This window comes from Squalius cephalus (assembly GCF_949319135.1).
Source record: "Squalius cephalus genome assembly, chromosome: 19".
Taxonomy (NCBI): domain Eukaryota; kingdom Metazoa; phylum Chordata; class Actinopteri; order Cypriniformes; family Leuciscidae; genus Squalius; species Squalius cephalus.
In genome coordinates, this window is record NC_137140.1 from 29,403,129 (window position 1) to 29,421,031 (window position 17,903).

The 17,903-nt window shown below is 38.0% G+C and overlaps 1 protein-coding gene across 7 annotated transcripts in view; it reads right to left on the reverse strand.

Moving 5' to 3' along the window:
* The window catches only part of sdk2b (sidekick cell adhesion molecule 2b), a 295,948-nt gene that overhangs the window by 32,253 nt on the left and 245,792 nt on the right, over positions 1-17,903 (reverse strand). For all 7 annotated transcript variants that reach the window (XM_079851451.1, XM_079851455.1, XM_079851453.1 and 4 more), the window contains 14 exons: positions 17,673-17,756; positions 16,377-16,571; positions 15,224-15,340; positions 13,188-13,355; positions 12,953-13,055; positions 9,128-9,304; positions 8,219-8,355; positions 7,126-7,273; positions 5,605-5,745; positions 4,778-4,959; positions 3,493-3,608; positions 2,101-2,296; positions 1,222-1,320; positions 482-673 (listed from right to left, as the gene is read on the reverse strand). In XM_079851451.1, the coding sequence (XP_079707577.1) occupies positions 482-673; positions 1,222-1,320; positions 2,101-2,296; positions 3,493-3,608; positions 4,778-4,959; positions 5,605-5,745; positions 7,126-7,273; positions 8,219-8,355; positions 9,128-9,304; positions 12,953-13,055; positions 13,188-13,355; positions 15,224-15,340; positions 16,377-16,571; positions 17,673-17,756 (2,055 nt within the window). The remainder of the gene's footprint in view (positions 1-481; positions 674-1,221; positions 1,321-2,100; positions 2,297-3,492; positions 3,609-4,777; positions 4,960-5,604; positions 5,746-7,125; positions 7,274-8,218; positions 8,356-9,127; positions 9,305-12,952; positions 13,056-13,187; positions 13,356-15,223; positions 15,341-16,376; positions 16,572-17,672; positions 17,757-17,903) is intronic.

Sequence of the window (17,903 nt, forward strand, 5' to 3'; positions counted from 1 at the left end):
AACACTGGGGGAATGTCATGAAAGCAGCAGGGTCTGTATAACTTAATAAGGGTAACGTGGCGCGAAACCATGAGAGTTCAGGATTCATACATCTTTAAAAGTCTACATTTACTCTTGAATGTGTGCAGTACATGGTTTGAGTCTGGAATCCATAGACCGTCTAATGTAGCAATAAAGGCGAACTGATCTCTGGCCCGGGAGTCGTAACAGTGAACTCCACGAAGTCAGGGCGTCCGTGTGTTTGTGCTGCGTCGATGCAATAACGAGAGCTCAGACGTTTAACTTTATAACCCTCTGTAGTCCTTTTAATGGGAGCTCTAAAACCAGCGGTGGTCCAAAGCTGGTTCATGGAAAGAGAAGAGTATGTGTGCATTTTTCTCTTCTCCTATTAACATGCCAGACCTTTTTCCGGTCTGGTTTTAATATGCAATTTGCCATAACTGTTTTGACTGGTGTGTGCATTCATGTATGACTGCTTTACCTGGTGGTACTCCTGAAGAGATTGTTGAAGATGACAGCTGACCCTGACCCTTGGAGGTCATTCCGGCCACCTCAATGGTGTACGTGGTGAGAGCGGTTAGTCCAGTGACTCTGTATTCCAGAGTAACATTAGGCAGGTAGTGTGTAACCCGAGTGTTAGTACGGTTATACTCCTCCCATGATATACGATACCCTAGGAAACAAATATTAAATATAAATATTAGAGATGCACCGATGTATCAGCCAAAAAATCAGTATCGGCCATCACCCGATTGTTAAAAAACAGCCGATGATCAGGGCCGATTATATCCTGTCATTCAAAAGGGGCGGAAAAACGTGTTCAGACTGCAACTCGTACTGTGTGTGAAGAACATATTTCTTGTTTTGAATTTAGGGCAAGTTAATGCGACAAAAACACATTAATAGTTAAAAACTAGCAACATAAAATTATTCACCAGTAGTTCAAGCCAGGGTTGCCAGGTCTGTGTTTTTTTTTCCCTACATCAAACATTATGTGTAGCGCCTCCCATCCAATAATCGCAAAGAGCTTGGTTCCTTCTGATAAGAGCTTTCAAATAAATTAGTTCTAAAAGTCATTCCGGACCATCTAGCAAACAACATAGAAAATCCTGTCTCGTACACTTGATATCTATGATTGTTCTGAAGAAGTCAAGAAGTTGGAGCAAAGAAAAAAGATTATTTCTTCAATAAAAATGTGTTAATAACAGATAAAAATCTCACCTGTCAGAACGCCATTCTTCTCATTGGGTTCTCTCCAGCTGACTTTGAGAGAAGTGTCTAGAATCTCAGTGAAACTCAGGTGACCCACGGCACCAGGAGCTGAAAATACAGGACAGGGATCAGACTGTGAGACCTTCACATGTACAGAATACCTGGAGATGTGATTGTGGTTTCCATTAAAACATGGTCATAGGTTATCCTGCTGGTTGGTATTGAAAGCACTGAACATCAACAATAACCATGTAAAGCACGGCTTAAAAACTCGAAAAAAAGAAAAACATCCATCGGTTCACTCCGAACAGAATCAGCATTTTAACGTTTTGAGCATGATTTTGGTCAAATGTTAATCATATAATGACACATGCAAGTGTCTGATCACAATCTTAACTTTCACAACATGGTGTTTAATTTCCTGAATAGTAGCTGTTCTACTAACCTGCAATTGGTTTCAAACACACACCACGGTGTATATTACCTGCCATTCATTTTCACTTAAATGCAGTGCTTTAACGGTTGGTGACATATACTCCTGAGGTCCAAAAGCTAATGCAATCGCATTGCCATTGCAACTTACTGTACCTGTGATGAATTAACAACTGAGGCAGAACCTGATTTCACCAACAACATGTTCCTGGATCAACATCATTTTTGATGCTGGAACAACATTTCAATCAACCAATCAGATTTGAGGGAAACGTTTACAGTTTATGTGAAGTATAGTCTAACAACTATGGTTAGGTGCTTCTACATCAGTGTTATTCACCTATCAGGGTTAGGTTTAGGGGTAGAGATATGGTTAGGATTAAATTAAAGACAGGAATATTGTTCAAGGATCAACAGAATGTCGAGTGAGAACGTGCGTGTATGAACAGCACTCACTGTCTTCATGTGTGCGCAGGCGTCGTGGAGAGCTGCGAGGACCATCTCCAGGTGTGGTGAAGCAGAGCACTGAAGTGAAGTACTCCGAGAACTTCTTCAAGCCGGTGATGTGGCCCACGTGAACGCTGTCCTGGAAGTTCGGCCGAACTGTCACTACTGTCATCTCATCTTCCTTTCCTGGCTCCCATGCTAAAAGCTAAAAAGAATGAGGGAATAAGATATATATATATATATATATATATATATATATATATATATATATATATATATATATATATATATACACATATATACATATACATATACATATATATGTCAATACATGGCATAAACTTTTATGTTAGATGCGATTAATAGTAAAAAAAATGTGAATAATAGTAAAAAATATATATATAATAGTCTAAATGCTGCATCCCCCATAACCTAGAACTGGTCTGCAAGATTCAACTGCCCGGTGTGTTTTTTTTTTTTTTTTTTCGGTGTGTTTGCACCATTACCTAATTTGGAAATTACCTAATTGTTCAAAAAACTGTTTCATAGAGCCTGATTCATTCTAAGTGAATTCCCTCTAAGAATGGCTGAATGGTCACAGATTTCCTCTCTTGTCCCAATACTATCGTGGATTATTTGGCATTTCAAAGTTTATAGACACTTGAAACTCTCCTCTGAGGGCACTAAAAAGAGAATGAGAGTTATAAGATTGTTCTCGAATGACTCCACAGAGAGAGAGAGAGCCTTCAGACAAATATTCCCTCCAATCCCAGCTGTTGTTGTCTGGGACCGAATCTAAACCTAGCTAATAAGCTATTAAGACTAATGTGTCTGGCTGAATGTCTCCATTTTGTAATTGTCCAAAACAATTCTTTCCAGAGACAGTCTGGCTTTAAAGAACTAGAGTGACAGAAGGATCAATTCTGGATCACTATTGTTCAAAAGTTTGGGGTCTGTAACATTTTTAATGTTTTTGAAAAGTCTCCTATGCTCACCAAGTCTGCATTATCAAATATATACAGTAAAAACAGGGATATTGTGAAATATCATTAACATTTAAAATAGCTTTTTTCTATTTGAGTATATTTGAAAATGTACTTTATTCTTTTAATGGCAAAGCTGAATTTTCATTTACTCCAGTCTTCAGATCCTTCACATGATCCTTCAGAAATCACTTTAAAACGCCGATTTTGCTCAAGAAACATTATTAGCAATTCTGGATCCCTCAGCGAAAACGAAAACAAAGGAATGAGAGCGGTGAGTTTGAAAGAGACCTTCGGCGACCCTCGCACAAAATCTCATCAACAAAGTCTTAAAAAATAAAAAATAAACGCTGCGTTTAATGCATTTTCAGCAGCTCAGGTCTGAGTGCTGGTTTATTCTCATTCCTCAAGCGTTTACCTTGTAGCCCTGGTTGATGCCGTTAATGAACTGCGGGTTCGGGGCTGTCCAGGTGAAGCGGATGGTGGTGGAGTTGACGGGCTCTGCTTTCACGTTGCCTGGAGCGATGGTGGGAACTGGTTGACAGGTAAAATGGAATAAGGAAGACAGAGACGGAAACAAATGAGACTTCTTTTTTTGGTTACACATTTCAGCTGCTAAACCCTAGACAAATGATGAGAAAAAATTCAGTTCTGTCTTCACAAATTATAGATTTCAGACAACTAAACAGTAGTGTTTTAAAGGAATAATGACCAAAATATGCCTCATATTGTTCCAAACTCATACACTGTCATTTTTAAAGGGAAAACAAAAAGGGATTGTTTTTAAAGAATTTATACACACCTCTTTCACGTACAACAACAGTCCACAGTGACCTCAAACTTTGATTTTCAGTAAAAGTAAAATAAAAAAATAATTATGTATATTTTGATTTGCTCTATCATATGACTTTAACAAGACTGAATTTAGTGCATGTTATGTTTTTTTTTTTTTTTTGGGGGGGGGGGGGGGGGGGGTTGAATGGAAAGGACTGTGAAAGACTGATGTGAAGACTTTACCAACAACAACAGGTTTGGAATAATAGAATTTACTATATATATTAGTAAATAATACATTTTTGGATGATTATTCCTTTAAACAGCATTAAAAAAATAACAAATCTGTAAATTAATTAATGGATCACTCAAATAAATAAATTAAACAGACAAACAAACAAACAAACATACACTTTTGTTCAAAAGTTTGGAGTCAATAACATTTTTAATGTTTTTGAAAAGTCTCCTATGCTCTGCATTATCAAATATATACAGTAAAAACAAGAATATTTTGAAATATCATTAACATTTAAAATAGCTTTTTTCTATTTGAGTATATTTGAAAATGTACTTTATTCTTTTGATGGCAAAGCTGAATTTTCATTTACTCCAGTCTTCAGATCCTTCACATGATCCTTCAGAAATCACGTTAAAACGCCGATTTTGCTCAAGAAACATTATTATCAATGTTGAAAACAGTTGTGCCGCTTAATATTTTTGTGGAAACTGATACTTTTTTTTCAGAATTCTCTGATACACAGAAAAACAGCTTTTATTATTATAGAAATATTTTGTAACATTATACATTTATTTAGTGTTACTTTTGATCAATTTAATGCCGTCTTGCTGAATAAAAGTATCAGTTTCTTAAAAAATATATATATGAATGTATGAGTGTATGAATGAATGAATCGGATCTAAACCCTCACCTCCCTGGAGTGTCCACTCTGTAACCTTATGGCAGTAAACACCTAGTCCAGCTCCATTATAGGCCGCCACCTCGATTTCATAATTCGTCCAGATGATGAGATCCTCCAGCAGCAGGTTGGTGACATCAGGGTTCGAGATATTTTTATACTGGATATCCACAGGCAGACCGGTCAGGCGATACCTGAGATTAGCAGAGGGCTATATTGTTACTGTCAAGGACGGATGCAAAGATTTTCTGATCTTAACGGACAGAGCTTTGACAGAGGAGAACATTCCCCCGAGATAACTCTCTCTGATGGGCTCTGATAAGCATCTCTAAAAATATACCTCGTCTCATCTCCTCTTCATAATCAGATCTGTCTGTTGGTTTTTGTACCGCAGTACCACAAATAAGCAACAGAGGGCGAAAAAGAACCACTCTAGAAATGTCATGCCGTTCTGTGCGTTTTCCTTGAGCTGAGCCGAGGACCATATGGGGCGACCAAGGTTAGCAATATCAAAGACGGCCTTCAGCTTTCCTCAATGATGAACAGGGAAAATATATAAATAAATGAACAAAAAGTCCAATTCACTGTCATCACTGACAGAGGAAAATACCCCGAAGTGCTCAAATCCTGGAGCAGCCTTGAAATAATTCAATACAATCAAATTTCCCCTCAAACCTGCTGTGGAGAAAGAGAATTTAGACCAGCTGGAAAAGACTCATATTGGCGTTGACTGGGAAAAACAGACAGCAGAAGACTGAGAGTGAAATAAGTGTAAAACATAGAACAAACTAAGGGTTTAAGATACAATCAGACCCCAGACATGAGTAAACATGTCTCACCGGATGATGTATCCTCTCAGGATGCCATTTTGGTGGCTTTCTGGTGGTGGCTGCCACTGAATCATGATGGACTGGTTGGTGCGGCCACTGGCAATGACGTTCTGAGGGGGAGCGCTGGGTGGCTCTTCTGGAAGAGAGACCCTGAGGAGAGAAGGTAAACATATTTTGTGATTATTTGATGGCTGATGCCGATATCTTAGACGGTTCCCAAACTCTGTGGTGTGACCCCTACAGGGGGACCATAATTATAAAAAGGGGGGTGCGGCAAGGCTGAGGGATAGTGTACTTTCAGCAGATAGTTATGCAAAAGAAACCTCTTCAGGGTGATACAAGACACCACTACAAAATTAGCTGGCTTATTATGCAGCCACTTGCCAATAATTGAACACAAAATATCAATTTGCCATATTTTATTACCTCAATGTACCCACTTGAGTGGTCTGTTATCAGTTGTCGTGCAATAACAGACCGCTAGATGGCACGATTGAAGAATCAGAATTGAGTATTGCAGGGAGCTGTGTTAAAATATAAATTAATGATGCATGATTCTGAACTAAGCGGGAATTTTTTTTTTTTTTTGAGGAAATGCAAAGCAGACGATGAATCTACTTCAAACGTCACAACCACCAAAACAACGTCCAGACGCGAACGGCACATTCTCATCGCATCTTCTGACACTTCCCTCAGAAAAATGTATCGTCTGATGCTGATAATTAAGAAACGGCAATTATTAGCTGATATATTGGCCTTGACCACTAAATACAAGACACTAAAACGTGTTGTCTCACAGTAAACTAAGACCAGGAGCTGCGGATGTTACCAAAGTTCCTTTCAAGGAAAGTTGGTTCACTCGACGACCATCTGCAAAAACACATATTTCAACATGAATGGTATTGTAAACTTTGATTTTAGGCTAAAATAACAGTAAAAAAAAATGTTTTCCCAGGTTGGTCCAGTCTAGAACTGTCGTGAACACAAAGCGATGACATTGCTGATTGACGATTGGCTCTTGGAAGACAGGACTTATATTACTCTAGCTAATTTCCCCTGAATGTAAATGGTCCGTTAGTGCTATATACAGTCTGAAATGTAATATAGCTGTAATATAATTCTCTGTATCTCTCTTTTATATAGGCTGGTTTCAGCCTGTATATTCTGAGTTGGGATTATCGTGGCTAGAAGAGGTTTTTCTCAAACCTCTGGAGAACCAGAGGGATTTGTATCCGTTCTGATGGGGGCATTTGCTGAATGTCTAATTTAAGTGTTGAAAAGCTTCCTTTACATTCCGGGGGCTTTGATTACACTGATCCTTGGAAGATACACTAACACACAAACACATCCAAGAGAAATACAGCCGTATACACACAGAGCGTTCAGACAGATAAATCCTCCCATAGACACTGTCCCATGAGAGCATAGGCAATTTTCACATGCTGAGACAGAGTGATAGAGTTATCTTTATGGTCAAACTGGGCACAGCTATGGTACTCTACGGACTTTAGGACACTGTAATCAGCTCACCGGTCAGTCTCCTTGCTGAACTGGCCCTTGCCAACGTCGTTGACGGCACACAGGCGGAACTGGTATGAGCGCGCCGGGATCAACCCGTTGACCGTTACAGCGGTCGAATCTGGTTCAATGTTAGCCAGCAGGACCGTCCAAGGAGCGTCTGTGTAGAGCAGATAATGAAGGACACACAATGAACTAAACCAATATCCTTAAAAATTAAAAAAAGGTTTTGCATAGGACAATTTTCTTCAGGTCCTGTATAGCCTTTCAAGTTCAGTGGTTCTATTTGCTGGTGCTTTAGAAAACCCAGAGGGTGATATGAAGCACACAAAAATACGAAGAAAATGGAGAACCTAAAATGTAGCATCAGTAACTTTAAATTCATCGTTTATGACATTATTTGCTAAACCTTAAACCCTATAATAAATAATACTATTAAACATTATATAAAATATTATTATTATTATTAAAAAATAATTAGTTGGTTATTATTTTTACTTTAATTACTATATTTTTTTTTATAAATTATTTTGATAATAAAAAAATATAAAATAAAATGATTAGTTAGCTATAATAATAAAAATAAACAAAGGAATGTTTATGTTATTATGAAAAACCAAATAATTTTATTCATATAACTTTATTAATATTAATAATAATAATTATACTAATAAATTATGTTATAAATATAAATAAATTATGTTGATTATACTATTTTAATAATAATAATATATAATACAAATATAATACTAACAATAATTATAACAATAAAAACAGCAATAATAATAATGAATTTTGTTTAGATAATTGTATTAATACTACTACTAACTACTGCTACTACTAATAATAAATACTTTCATTGATGTTTGTTATTATTATGACACAACATAATTGTATTAATATAATAATAATAATAATTATTATTATTATTATTGGTGTTATTATAAACAAATTATGTTGATCATATAATGCTAATAATAATTTAGTCTATTTAACATTATTATGACTTTCAGAACATCATCAGTGAAATTCATAACAAGGTAACTATATCAATGTCACACAACTTGCCCATGATTAATGATCCACATATAAGGTCTTTACTCACTGTTTTCAGATACTTCCAGAATGTAGTGAATGAGAGGGCTGTTCCCATCAAAAGGTTTGGCCCATGTGAGGTTTATGGCTCTCTTCTCTGAGGTGCTTAACACTGCGGTGGGGTTCTCAGGGGCATGAGGCAACTGCCTGTGGGTAATACTGTATGTTATTTCAGAAGAAGAAAGTGTGAGATAGTCATTACTTTTCAGGGCCATTTAATGAGCACTCCATGAAGCATATCTAATATCTAAAGAGAACAAGTACATAAAAGGGTCATTCTATAAAACAGAGGTCAATGTGGATTGCCGTTTAGAACTACTCATGTTACATCTAGTATCTAGTTGACTAGTTTTAACAACATAATTTATTGTAGCATCAAGCTGCACTCCCTGTAAATGCGACATATACATATATATATATATATATATATATATATATATATATGTATATGTCGCATTTACAGGGAGTGCAGCTTGATGCTATATATATATATATATAATTCTTTATATATGACATGAATACAAAATGAGTTTAAAAAGAGAATGGCAATGTTTGACTGGAGAAAGGTGGAAATTAATGAATGAGTTTAAAATGACTACAGGATTATCAATCAATCATGAAAGTAAAACAAAAAAGAAAAATACAGGGTGAATCAAAACATGTTTAATGGAAAAAAAGAGAAATGAGATGAACAGAAAGAAAAAAATGAGAGCAGATAATAACTACTGTGCTATTAAATTAAAAAATGGAGGCAACGACACCAAAAATAGAGACCGAATGAGTGCAGGTGATGAACAGGGATATTGAAAAACTGAATGAGGTACGATTCAGAGAACAGGAGAGAGAGCAAATCAAAAAGGAATGATCAGAAGAGATGAAGGACTGTGTGGGATGATGGGATAGCGTTTTCATCTCTGACCTCACGCGTAAGTGTGCGCTGCGGGAATCATTGCCGCCTACTGATGTCACTCTGCAGGTGTATGTGCCGATGTCACCTGACCAGGTCTGAGAGATGTGCAGCGTTCCATTGACATCCAGTCGCATTCGAGGCAGAGACAAAGGGATGATCACCTGACCATCCTTCTCCCAAACAAACCTGAACGTACACACAAACAACAACATACAAGATACAATACTGTAAATAATTTCAAGACCATTACATTGTATACGTTGATGTTTTTATACTGTCATTAAATTTCAGATAACATCAAATATATTGTATTTTCATAATGTAAAATGAAGTGGAAATATTGTACAGCGAGACTTGATTTGATCCATCTAGATTTCATTGTGAAAATTCCACAATGTTAATGTTAATAGTGGTGCTTCCTAAAACCCTTTTTAAAAAATCTGTAAGCAAACTTAGAAATCACTAGAAACACCCTAGAAACCACCTAATAAAGACCTAGAAACCACAACACTCTCACATCTATTTAGTAAAACCCTTGCAGCCACCCAGAATATTCTAGCATCCACCTAGTAACAGCCAAGCAACCACCCAGAACATTCTATCATCCATCTAGTTACAGCCTAGCAACCATCCAGCACATCCAAGCAATCACCCAGTTCTAACATCACTCTTGTAAAACTATAGCAACCACCAAGGATACTCTAGCATCCTAGAAACATCCAAGCAACCGCCCACAACATTCTAGCATTCATCTAATGGCCTAGCAACCATCCAGAACACTCAAACATCCACCAAATAACAACCTAGCAACCACCCACAACATCCTAGCAATCACCCAGAATGTTCTAGAATCCATCCAGTAACACCCTAGAAACCACCCAGTTCTAGCATCAATCTTGTTAAACTTTAGCAACCAGTTAGAGCCGATGGCTTCCTGGGCAGTGCTCCAACATGTAGTGAAGTTGCGCTCCGGGCAACCCGAGTTCAATTCCCGGCCAAGTGTGCCACACAAGTCCTGAAAAGTGAAGCCAAAACATTTTGATCACCCCCTGGTGGTGGTCCACTCGTCGTAATCGAGTGGAACACAAGCCAAACTAGAAAATCCAATTACATTTCAATAATTTTTTTCCAAAGATGGTTTCTGTCGTTTTATGTAGTTCTCATCGCACAGACCTGTGTTCAAGTGTTCGTCTTCCCAGTAAGTTTGGTTTTAGTACGATTTTTGATGCTATAAAAACGTGGTGTAATGTCATGATTGACAGCTGTGCTTGTGATTGAGTCTGCGGGCGTTTGGGCAGGACCTTGATGCCGCGGCTCCATCTCAGGATTACCACTAGCCAGACTCGGGCTCCAAACAACGTAATCGTCAACGACGGTTACTGAGATATTATGGCTTCATTTTTCTACAGTGGAAGGTAGCGGAGACGCGCTGACCATATTTTTTTACAGTCTATGGTCCCGACTCGAGGTCCTTTCCCGACCCCGACTTTCTCTCTCTCCGACTTTGCTTCCTGTCCTCTCTCCAGCTATTCTATCTAAATAAAGACAAAAATACCAAAAAATAAAAGCAACCAGCCATAACACTCTAGCATCCGACAAGTAACGGCCTAGCAACCGACCAGAACAGTAACTAGGTGGATTATGAAAAACTTTTTTAGGACTGATGAATCACTACATACAGTATAATATAATTTCTGATGAAGTCTTTATATACAAATTAAAGTTAAATAAAGAGTTTTGAAGAGAGAGAGAGAGAGAGAGAGAGAGAGAGAGAGAGAGAGAGAGAGAGAGAGAGAGAGAGAGAGAAAGAGAGAGAGAGAGAGAGAGAGAGAGAGAGATAATAAAAATGATTTATTGTATCACAGTAAAGCAATCGTTCCTATGTGCCCCTGGTCTGGCAAGCGTATTTACCGTATAACACCTGTGTGTATGAAACAGTGTATTCAACTGAACAGATCTACATATTACATTCATTCAGGGAACATCCAAGGTCATCAGAAGCGTCTAACAGATGTGTCTAACCTCTGCATAAATCGATAAGACTCTCTCGCACACACGCTGGAAACAGATACGCATTCACAAACACTCGTGATTAATTGCATCATGGCCTGGCTTGTTTGAAATCCTTTTACTGCTGCTATCAATTACTGGTTCCATCCAACACAATTACCCATTCCTTCTCATCCCTCATTCTTTACGAAATAAGCGAAATGCCTCCACGGGTGTTCGGAAAGGAGGTTACAGAGGACAGAAAGAAATGGAAGTGAAAGAGGGAGCCTGACATAACTGAATCAGCTGAAAAACAACTCTTAAAAGGTGTCACTAATTGAAGTTCAGGTGCTCATTGAGAGGAACTCTTTGGCAGTTTTCGGGTTTTCACTGAGAGTCTGAATCTTGCCTTCAAATCACGATGCCGGTCTAGCGTAATGGAGGATGTTTGAGGCTGCTGACTTCCAATTGAGCACACTGAGATTCAAAGGAGATTCAAAGGATTCTGGGGAACCATACGGGGGTTGTAAATGTTGAGATAATGTAATGGCTCATGATTTCACGCTGGTGAGGCATCATTAACACCAGATGATTTTATCCATTGGGATTTGAATAGTGTGAAACATAAGGCTTGCATCGCGATTGCTCATACTCAGGGGTAGCAAGCCACCATCCAAAACATCATAGCAACCACCCAGAACACTGAAGTATCTGCATAGTGACAGACTAGCAACCACTCTGAACACTTTAACATCCACCTAGTCATGGCCTAGTACCCACCCAGCACACACATAACCACCCAAACACTGTGACATTCACCTAGTAACACCCTAGGACCCAGAATACTCTAGCATCCATCAAGTAATGCCCTAGCAACCACCCAGAACACTCTAACATCCACCTACTAACGCATAGAAACTACCCAAAACATTCTATCATCCACCTAGTAACGGCCTAGCAACCACCCAAAACATTCTATCATCCACATGGTAATGGCCTTGTAACCACCGGGGGCTGCATTTTCCAAAAGCATTGTAAGCCTAAGTTAATCATAGAAACCATTGGTGGCAATCCAATGCTTTTGGGAAACGCTGCCCAGAAAACTCTAGCATCCACCAAGTAACGCCAAAACAACCACACAAAACTTTCTATAATCAACCTTGTAACAGCCTAGCAACCAACACTCTAACATCCACCTACTAATGCCTAGCAACCACCCAAAACATTCCATCATCCACCTAATAATGGCCTAGCAACCACCCAGAACTCTCTAGCATCCACCAAGTAATGTCCTAACAACAATCCAGAACACTCTAGCATCCACCTAGCAACAGCCTAGCAACCATGCAAAATATTAAATCATCCATCTAGTAATGGCTAGCAACCACCCAGAACATTCTATCATCAACCAAGTAACACCCTGACAACCATCCAGAACACTCTAGCATCCACCAAGTAACGGCCTAGCAACCACCCAGAACACTCCTGCATCCTCCTAATAATGCCCTAGCAACCACCAGGATCACTCTAGCATTAACCTAGTAACTGCCTAGCAAGCAACCATCTAGAACATTCTATCATCCACCAAGTAACACCCTAACAACCATCCAGAACACTTTAGCATCCACCTAGTAATAGCCAAGCAACTGCTCAAAACATTAGAAACAGTCTAGCAACCACCCAAAACATTCTATCATCCACCTAGTATTGGCCTAGCATCCACCCAGGTAATATCCCCCCCCCCCCCCCAGCGCTTTAGTTACATTATCATAAAAGTAGTAAAAAAAATAAAATAAAAAAACGTTCTGTGTTCACAATATTTCTTTGCAGTCAAGTGGGCCGCACCTGACTGAGACGCTGGGGTCATGTGTCACACCACAGGTCATGGTGGCTTTTGTTCCTTTGATGACGCTCTGATCCTGAGGAGGATTAGTGATGCGTGTACGTGCTGTAATGTGGAACCAAGTAAATGCACATCAGTACATGCACAGGTGTATGACACAAACATGCAAACACACTTGAACATGGACGTCATCAAGTAAAAAGGTAGCCTCTGATCTATACACACAAACACACTCACCCCAGACCACGAGGTCGGCCGAGGCCTCGTCTATGCCACGGGAGTTGCTGGCCATGCAGGTGTAGGTGCCGGCGTCTGATATGTGGGAGGGGCTTATGAGTAAACTACCTGATTCCAGGAGAGTGAATCGGGGTAGCTGAACCGAACCGCTGGCCAGCACTCGTTCTCCTGCAGAGGTCACACACATACCCAGGCAAAAATACATATTATTAAAATAGCCAGAATCAAATGGTAACCGCACATCATTGGGCATCTGCTGTATATTAACAAACCAAGTTGCATGATGAACATAAAGCCTATGGCGAAAATATAAGGAATTTTATTTACATTTAATAAAAAAAAAAATTTGATTTCTAATTTGAATAAAAAAGTTAAAAAAATATATTAATTATATTGTATATTAATTTTAATAAAAATTGGGGAAAAAATAATTTGGTTTTAATTTGTACTAAAAAATAAATAAAAATCAGTAAAAAGATCCGCACACGAAAATTGGTCAAAAAGCTCACAGGATTTTATTGACCAGAGGCCACAAATAAAGTGCAAAAGTGCAAAAGGTGGCCAAAACTTTTTCGGGTTTCCATTCTCTTTAAAAAAATAAAAAATAATAATAATACATTTTAATTTTAATATATATATATATATATATATATATATATATATATATATATATATATGAATATAATATAATATAATATAATATAATATAATATAATATAATATAATATAATATAATATAATATAATATAATATAATATAATATAATATAATATAATATAATATACACATATTCTGCTGTTAGTTTGAAGGTTATCAAAACCCGAATACAGATCTGGATTAAGCAGCAGATCTATGGATTTGTTATCAAAACTGAAAGAACACTCTTATTTATATTTTATTGCTGAAGTATTTACCCTCATGTCATTCTAAACCCATATGACTTTATTTGATTTGTGTGAACACAAATGGGGAATTATACAGGTTTTTTCTTTCCGTGCAATTAGTCCCCATGGGCACTGAAGGTTTCAAGCCTCAGAAAGGACACAATAAAAGTCAACATGACTCTATATTCTAAATCTTTTGAAGTCATATGGTAGTTTTATGTGAGAATTTGAATGGAATTTAAGTCGTCATGCACCTGTAATCTTTCCCTTTCTTTCCATTCAAGATTTGACTAGAATGATTCAGACATAAGTCTTTCAATTAAACCATGGCAAATGTAAAGATTTTAAATAGAAAAAAAAATCTTAAATTTGGGTATGCAACTCACACAAAGCTTTTGTATTGTATCAGAGGACTTGGAATAAAGTGTGAGAGTCATATAGACAACATTTTATGCTGATTTTGCACAAGCTTGACAGCCTTGGTTCCCATTCATTATAATTGCACGGACAAGAGGGACCAAAATAATTCTTTAAAACTTCTATTGTGTTCCACAGAAAAAGTCATATGGGTTTGAAACAACAGAAGGGTGAGCAAACAATGACAGAACTTCAATGTTTGGGTGAACTAATCCTTTAAAGCCACAAGCAGGCTTTGTTTCCTTTCCTTTTGCTCTGAAATATATGTAAAGCACGGTTCTGGGGACGGACATGCTTCCTCTAAATTTGCCGGTCTTCCATACAATTGTTTCCATACAGAATCATAATTGTGTGGCAACCAATATCTTACATTTCAGATGGTTCTGGTTAAAGATGTATTTGCAGCTTCTACAATGATTTTTTAATGAGTAGTTTGGCTATTCAAGAAAGTTGTTGCTACCATGCTTAAGGGTGTTTTAGTCACTCCGCTCACTATAAAACATACATTTACATAATTGTAGCCTGTGTCAAATCACACAATAATTTTCTTGTCTGATGACATCTGCACAGTTTAAAATGTGAAGGCGGCATTGCAGCAAAATAGTGCAATATAGTGGCGAAAAAAATAACAAAGGAACAGAGAGGCACTGAGGTGAAGTGCAGCCTGGGAACTGACACTTTGTAGTTGTTCTTTGGAAATGCGTGAGTGTAGACTTTGAAGGATGTGTTCTTCACCTTTCTGCCAGGTGATGGCAGGACGGGGCGCTCCTGAGGTCTCACAGTGCAGGATAACTGACATGCCGTCAATCACAGTGCTGTCGGAAGGCCCTGCCGTGATGTTCGGTGCTATACCTGTGAGAGGAGCACACCAACTGCATGAGAAACAAAGACGTACAACGGCACACACGCGTTCAAACACTTCCTCGCGTTCGTAGGCGCTGGGAAAATCACACAAAACTCGATTCGCGCGGATCAAAGCGTGGCTTAGAAACCAAACAAGTAAAGAAAACAACGCAATGAAAGCAAGTACGAAACGGAAAGTTGAACAACAGAAGAAAAACAATTCACTGGGAAATGTAGACAGGTATGATAAATTGGGATTTTGGAGGAGGGCGAACAAACAGTTCCTTACCATTTCCAGACTGGTTGATAAGGGAAAGCTAATACTCAAAGGGATAGTTCACCCAAAAATGTACTCCATGTCGTTCCAAACCTGTATGACTTACTTTCTTCTGTGGAACACAAAAGATGATGGCTTGTTTTTGTTCGAACGAAGTCAATGGGGTCCAACACTTTTTTCAAAATAACCATTATTTGTTCTCCACATGAGAAAGTAAGCCATACTGGTTTGTGACATAAATGTGAGGTATATGTTGACAAGATTTTCATTTTGGGTAAACAATCTCTTTAACTTCTGCACCGTCCACCCATACCCAACATCTGAGTTCATTGTAAGCAGAGGTAAATATCAGCTAGATTTGGTGTTTAGCGTTTTAGCGAGCTCTATGTGTCTCTGAGCGGCAAGATAAGCTCAGTCAGTTCTCTATAAAAGCCCTCTTTATCTCTCACTGTCTCTCTCTCTCTCTCTCTCTCTCTCTCTCTCTCTCTCTCTCTCTCTCTCTCTCTCTCTCTCTAACTCTTCCTCACAACAGGGTATTAATCACAGCCTTAGCACAGCGACAGAAAAGCACATCAGCAGCACAAGAGAGAATGAAGAAAGAAAAGCATTGTTGGCATGGCATTCAAAGCCTTTCTGACTGCAAGAGAAAGAGACAGACAGAGAGAGAAGCAGAGGAAATAAATGTCCACATGTATTTGTGCATCAGTGTATGAGAGTCATAAAGAGGAAAGGTGTAATCCAGAGAGAGGGGCGGATGGATGAACTCACTCGTAACTGCGAGGTAGGTGTTGGTCTGCACCTCTCCGGCCTGGTTACGGGCGAAGCACTGGAACATTCCGGTGTCGTCAGGCAGAAGGCCGTTAACCTGGAGACTACCCCCTGCCAGCACTCTGTAGCGCGGGGTCTTCACGGGGCTTATGGGTACTGCGTCCTTATACCACACGATATCAGGCTGAGGGACACCTATAATATTTATTATTATAAATATAAAAGCATTACAATGTATTCATTTTTATTCTCTTTAATTACTTATATATATATATATAAAATATATATAATATTTAGTAATACATATATATATATATATATATATATATATATATATATATATATATATGATGTAAAAACACATGTAAAAAAGTGTAATACATATATATATATATATATATATATAGAGAGAGAGAGAGAGAGAGAGAGGTTATATATATATATATATATATATATATATATATATATATATATATATACACACACACACACACATATATATACATATACATATACATACACATACACATACACACACTGTATATTAGGGCTGCACAATATTGGAAAATTGCATTGACATTGAGATATTTTTCTGCTTTAGATATTACGAAATGAAAATGAATGAATAGCTCTGTTTGAAAATAATTAATCATTCTATAACAATTGTGGAGATTTTTTAGGGAAGTGCATCTGTATAGAAAATAATAAACAAATTACAATCATAGCTAAATACAACAGAACAAAGAGATGAAACAGTGATATATATGTTTTTCAGGTACGTCTAAAAATAAGGTACAGAAGTGCAATAATCAAATGCAACACTGCATAAATTAAATATAATGAATGTTTGTTAAAGGTGAAAAATAGATTTTCTCTTAGTATTTAGTTGTTTGATTAAGATTATTGACACAGATGGCAGCAGGAATACTGGGCTGGTGTCACTTTATGACCGAATGCAATGATGGTTTAAAATAGCTTGAATGTTTAAACTGACAGGACCTAGAACATGTGCATAATGCAGTTAATCTGAGAATCACGTGGTGCCAGATGCACATCTATATATATTTATTAATGTATTTTTTTTTTTAACTATCTGCAATTCAAACTACTTTATGGAGTAGCTCCACCCACAGTAGAGTCCCATTGATCAAAAATCATGTTCCATACAGCTGTATATTAAACCTCATGTTCTGATTGGCTGTGGGCGCTTTGTGCAGCATGTTCGCAGTCAGTAAGGAGAGAAAAATGACTTGGCGCTGGAAAAACCTCATTAGGATGAGATTTCAGGTGTCTCACCTCTGGCCTGGCAGGGAATGTCCACCACTTTCTCCATCTCAGCTGTGATGTGTTTCTCTGGTTCCTTCACAAACTGAGGTGGTTCTGCGGAAGTGAGAGAGAGAGAGAGAGAGAGAGAGAGAGAGAGAGAGAGAGAGAGAGAGAGAGAGAGAGAGAGAGAGAGAGAGAGAGAAAGAGAGAGAGAGAGAGGGCTGTGACCTTCACATGTGCACTTCAAGATAAAAACACCAC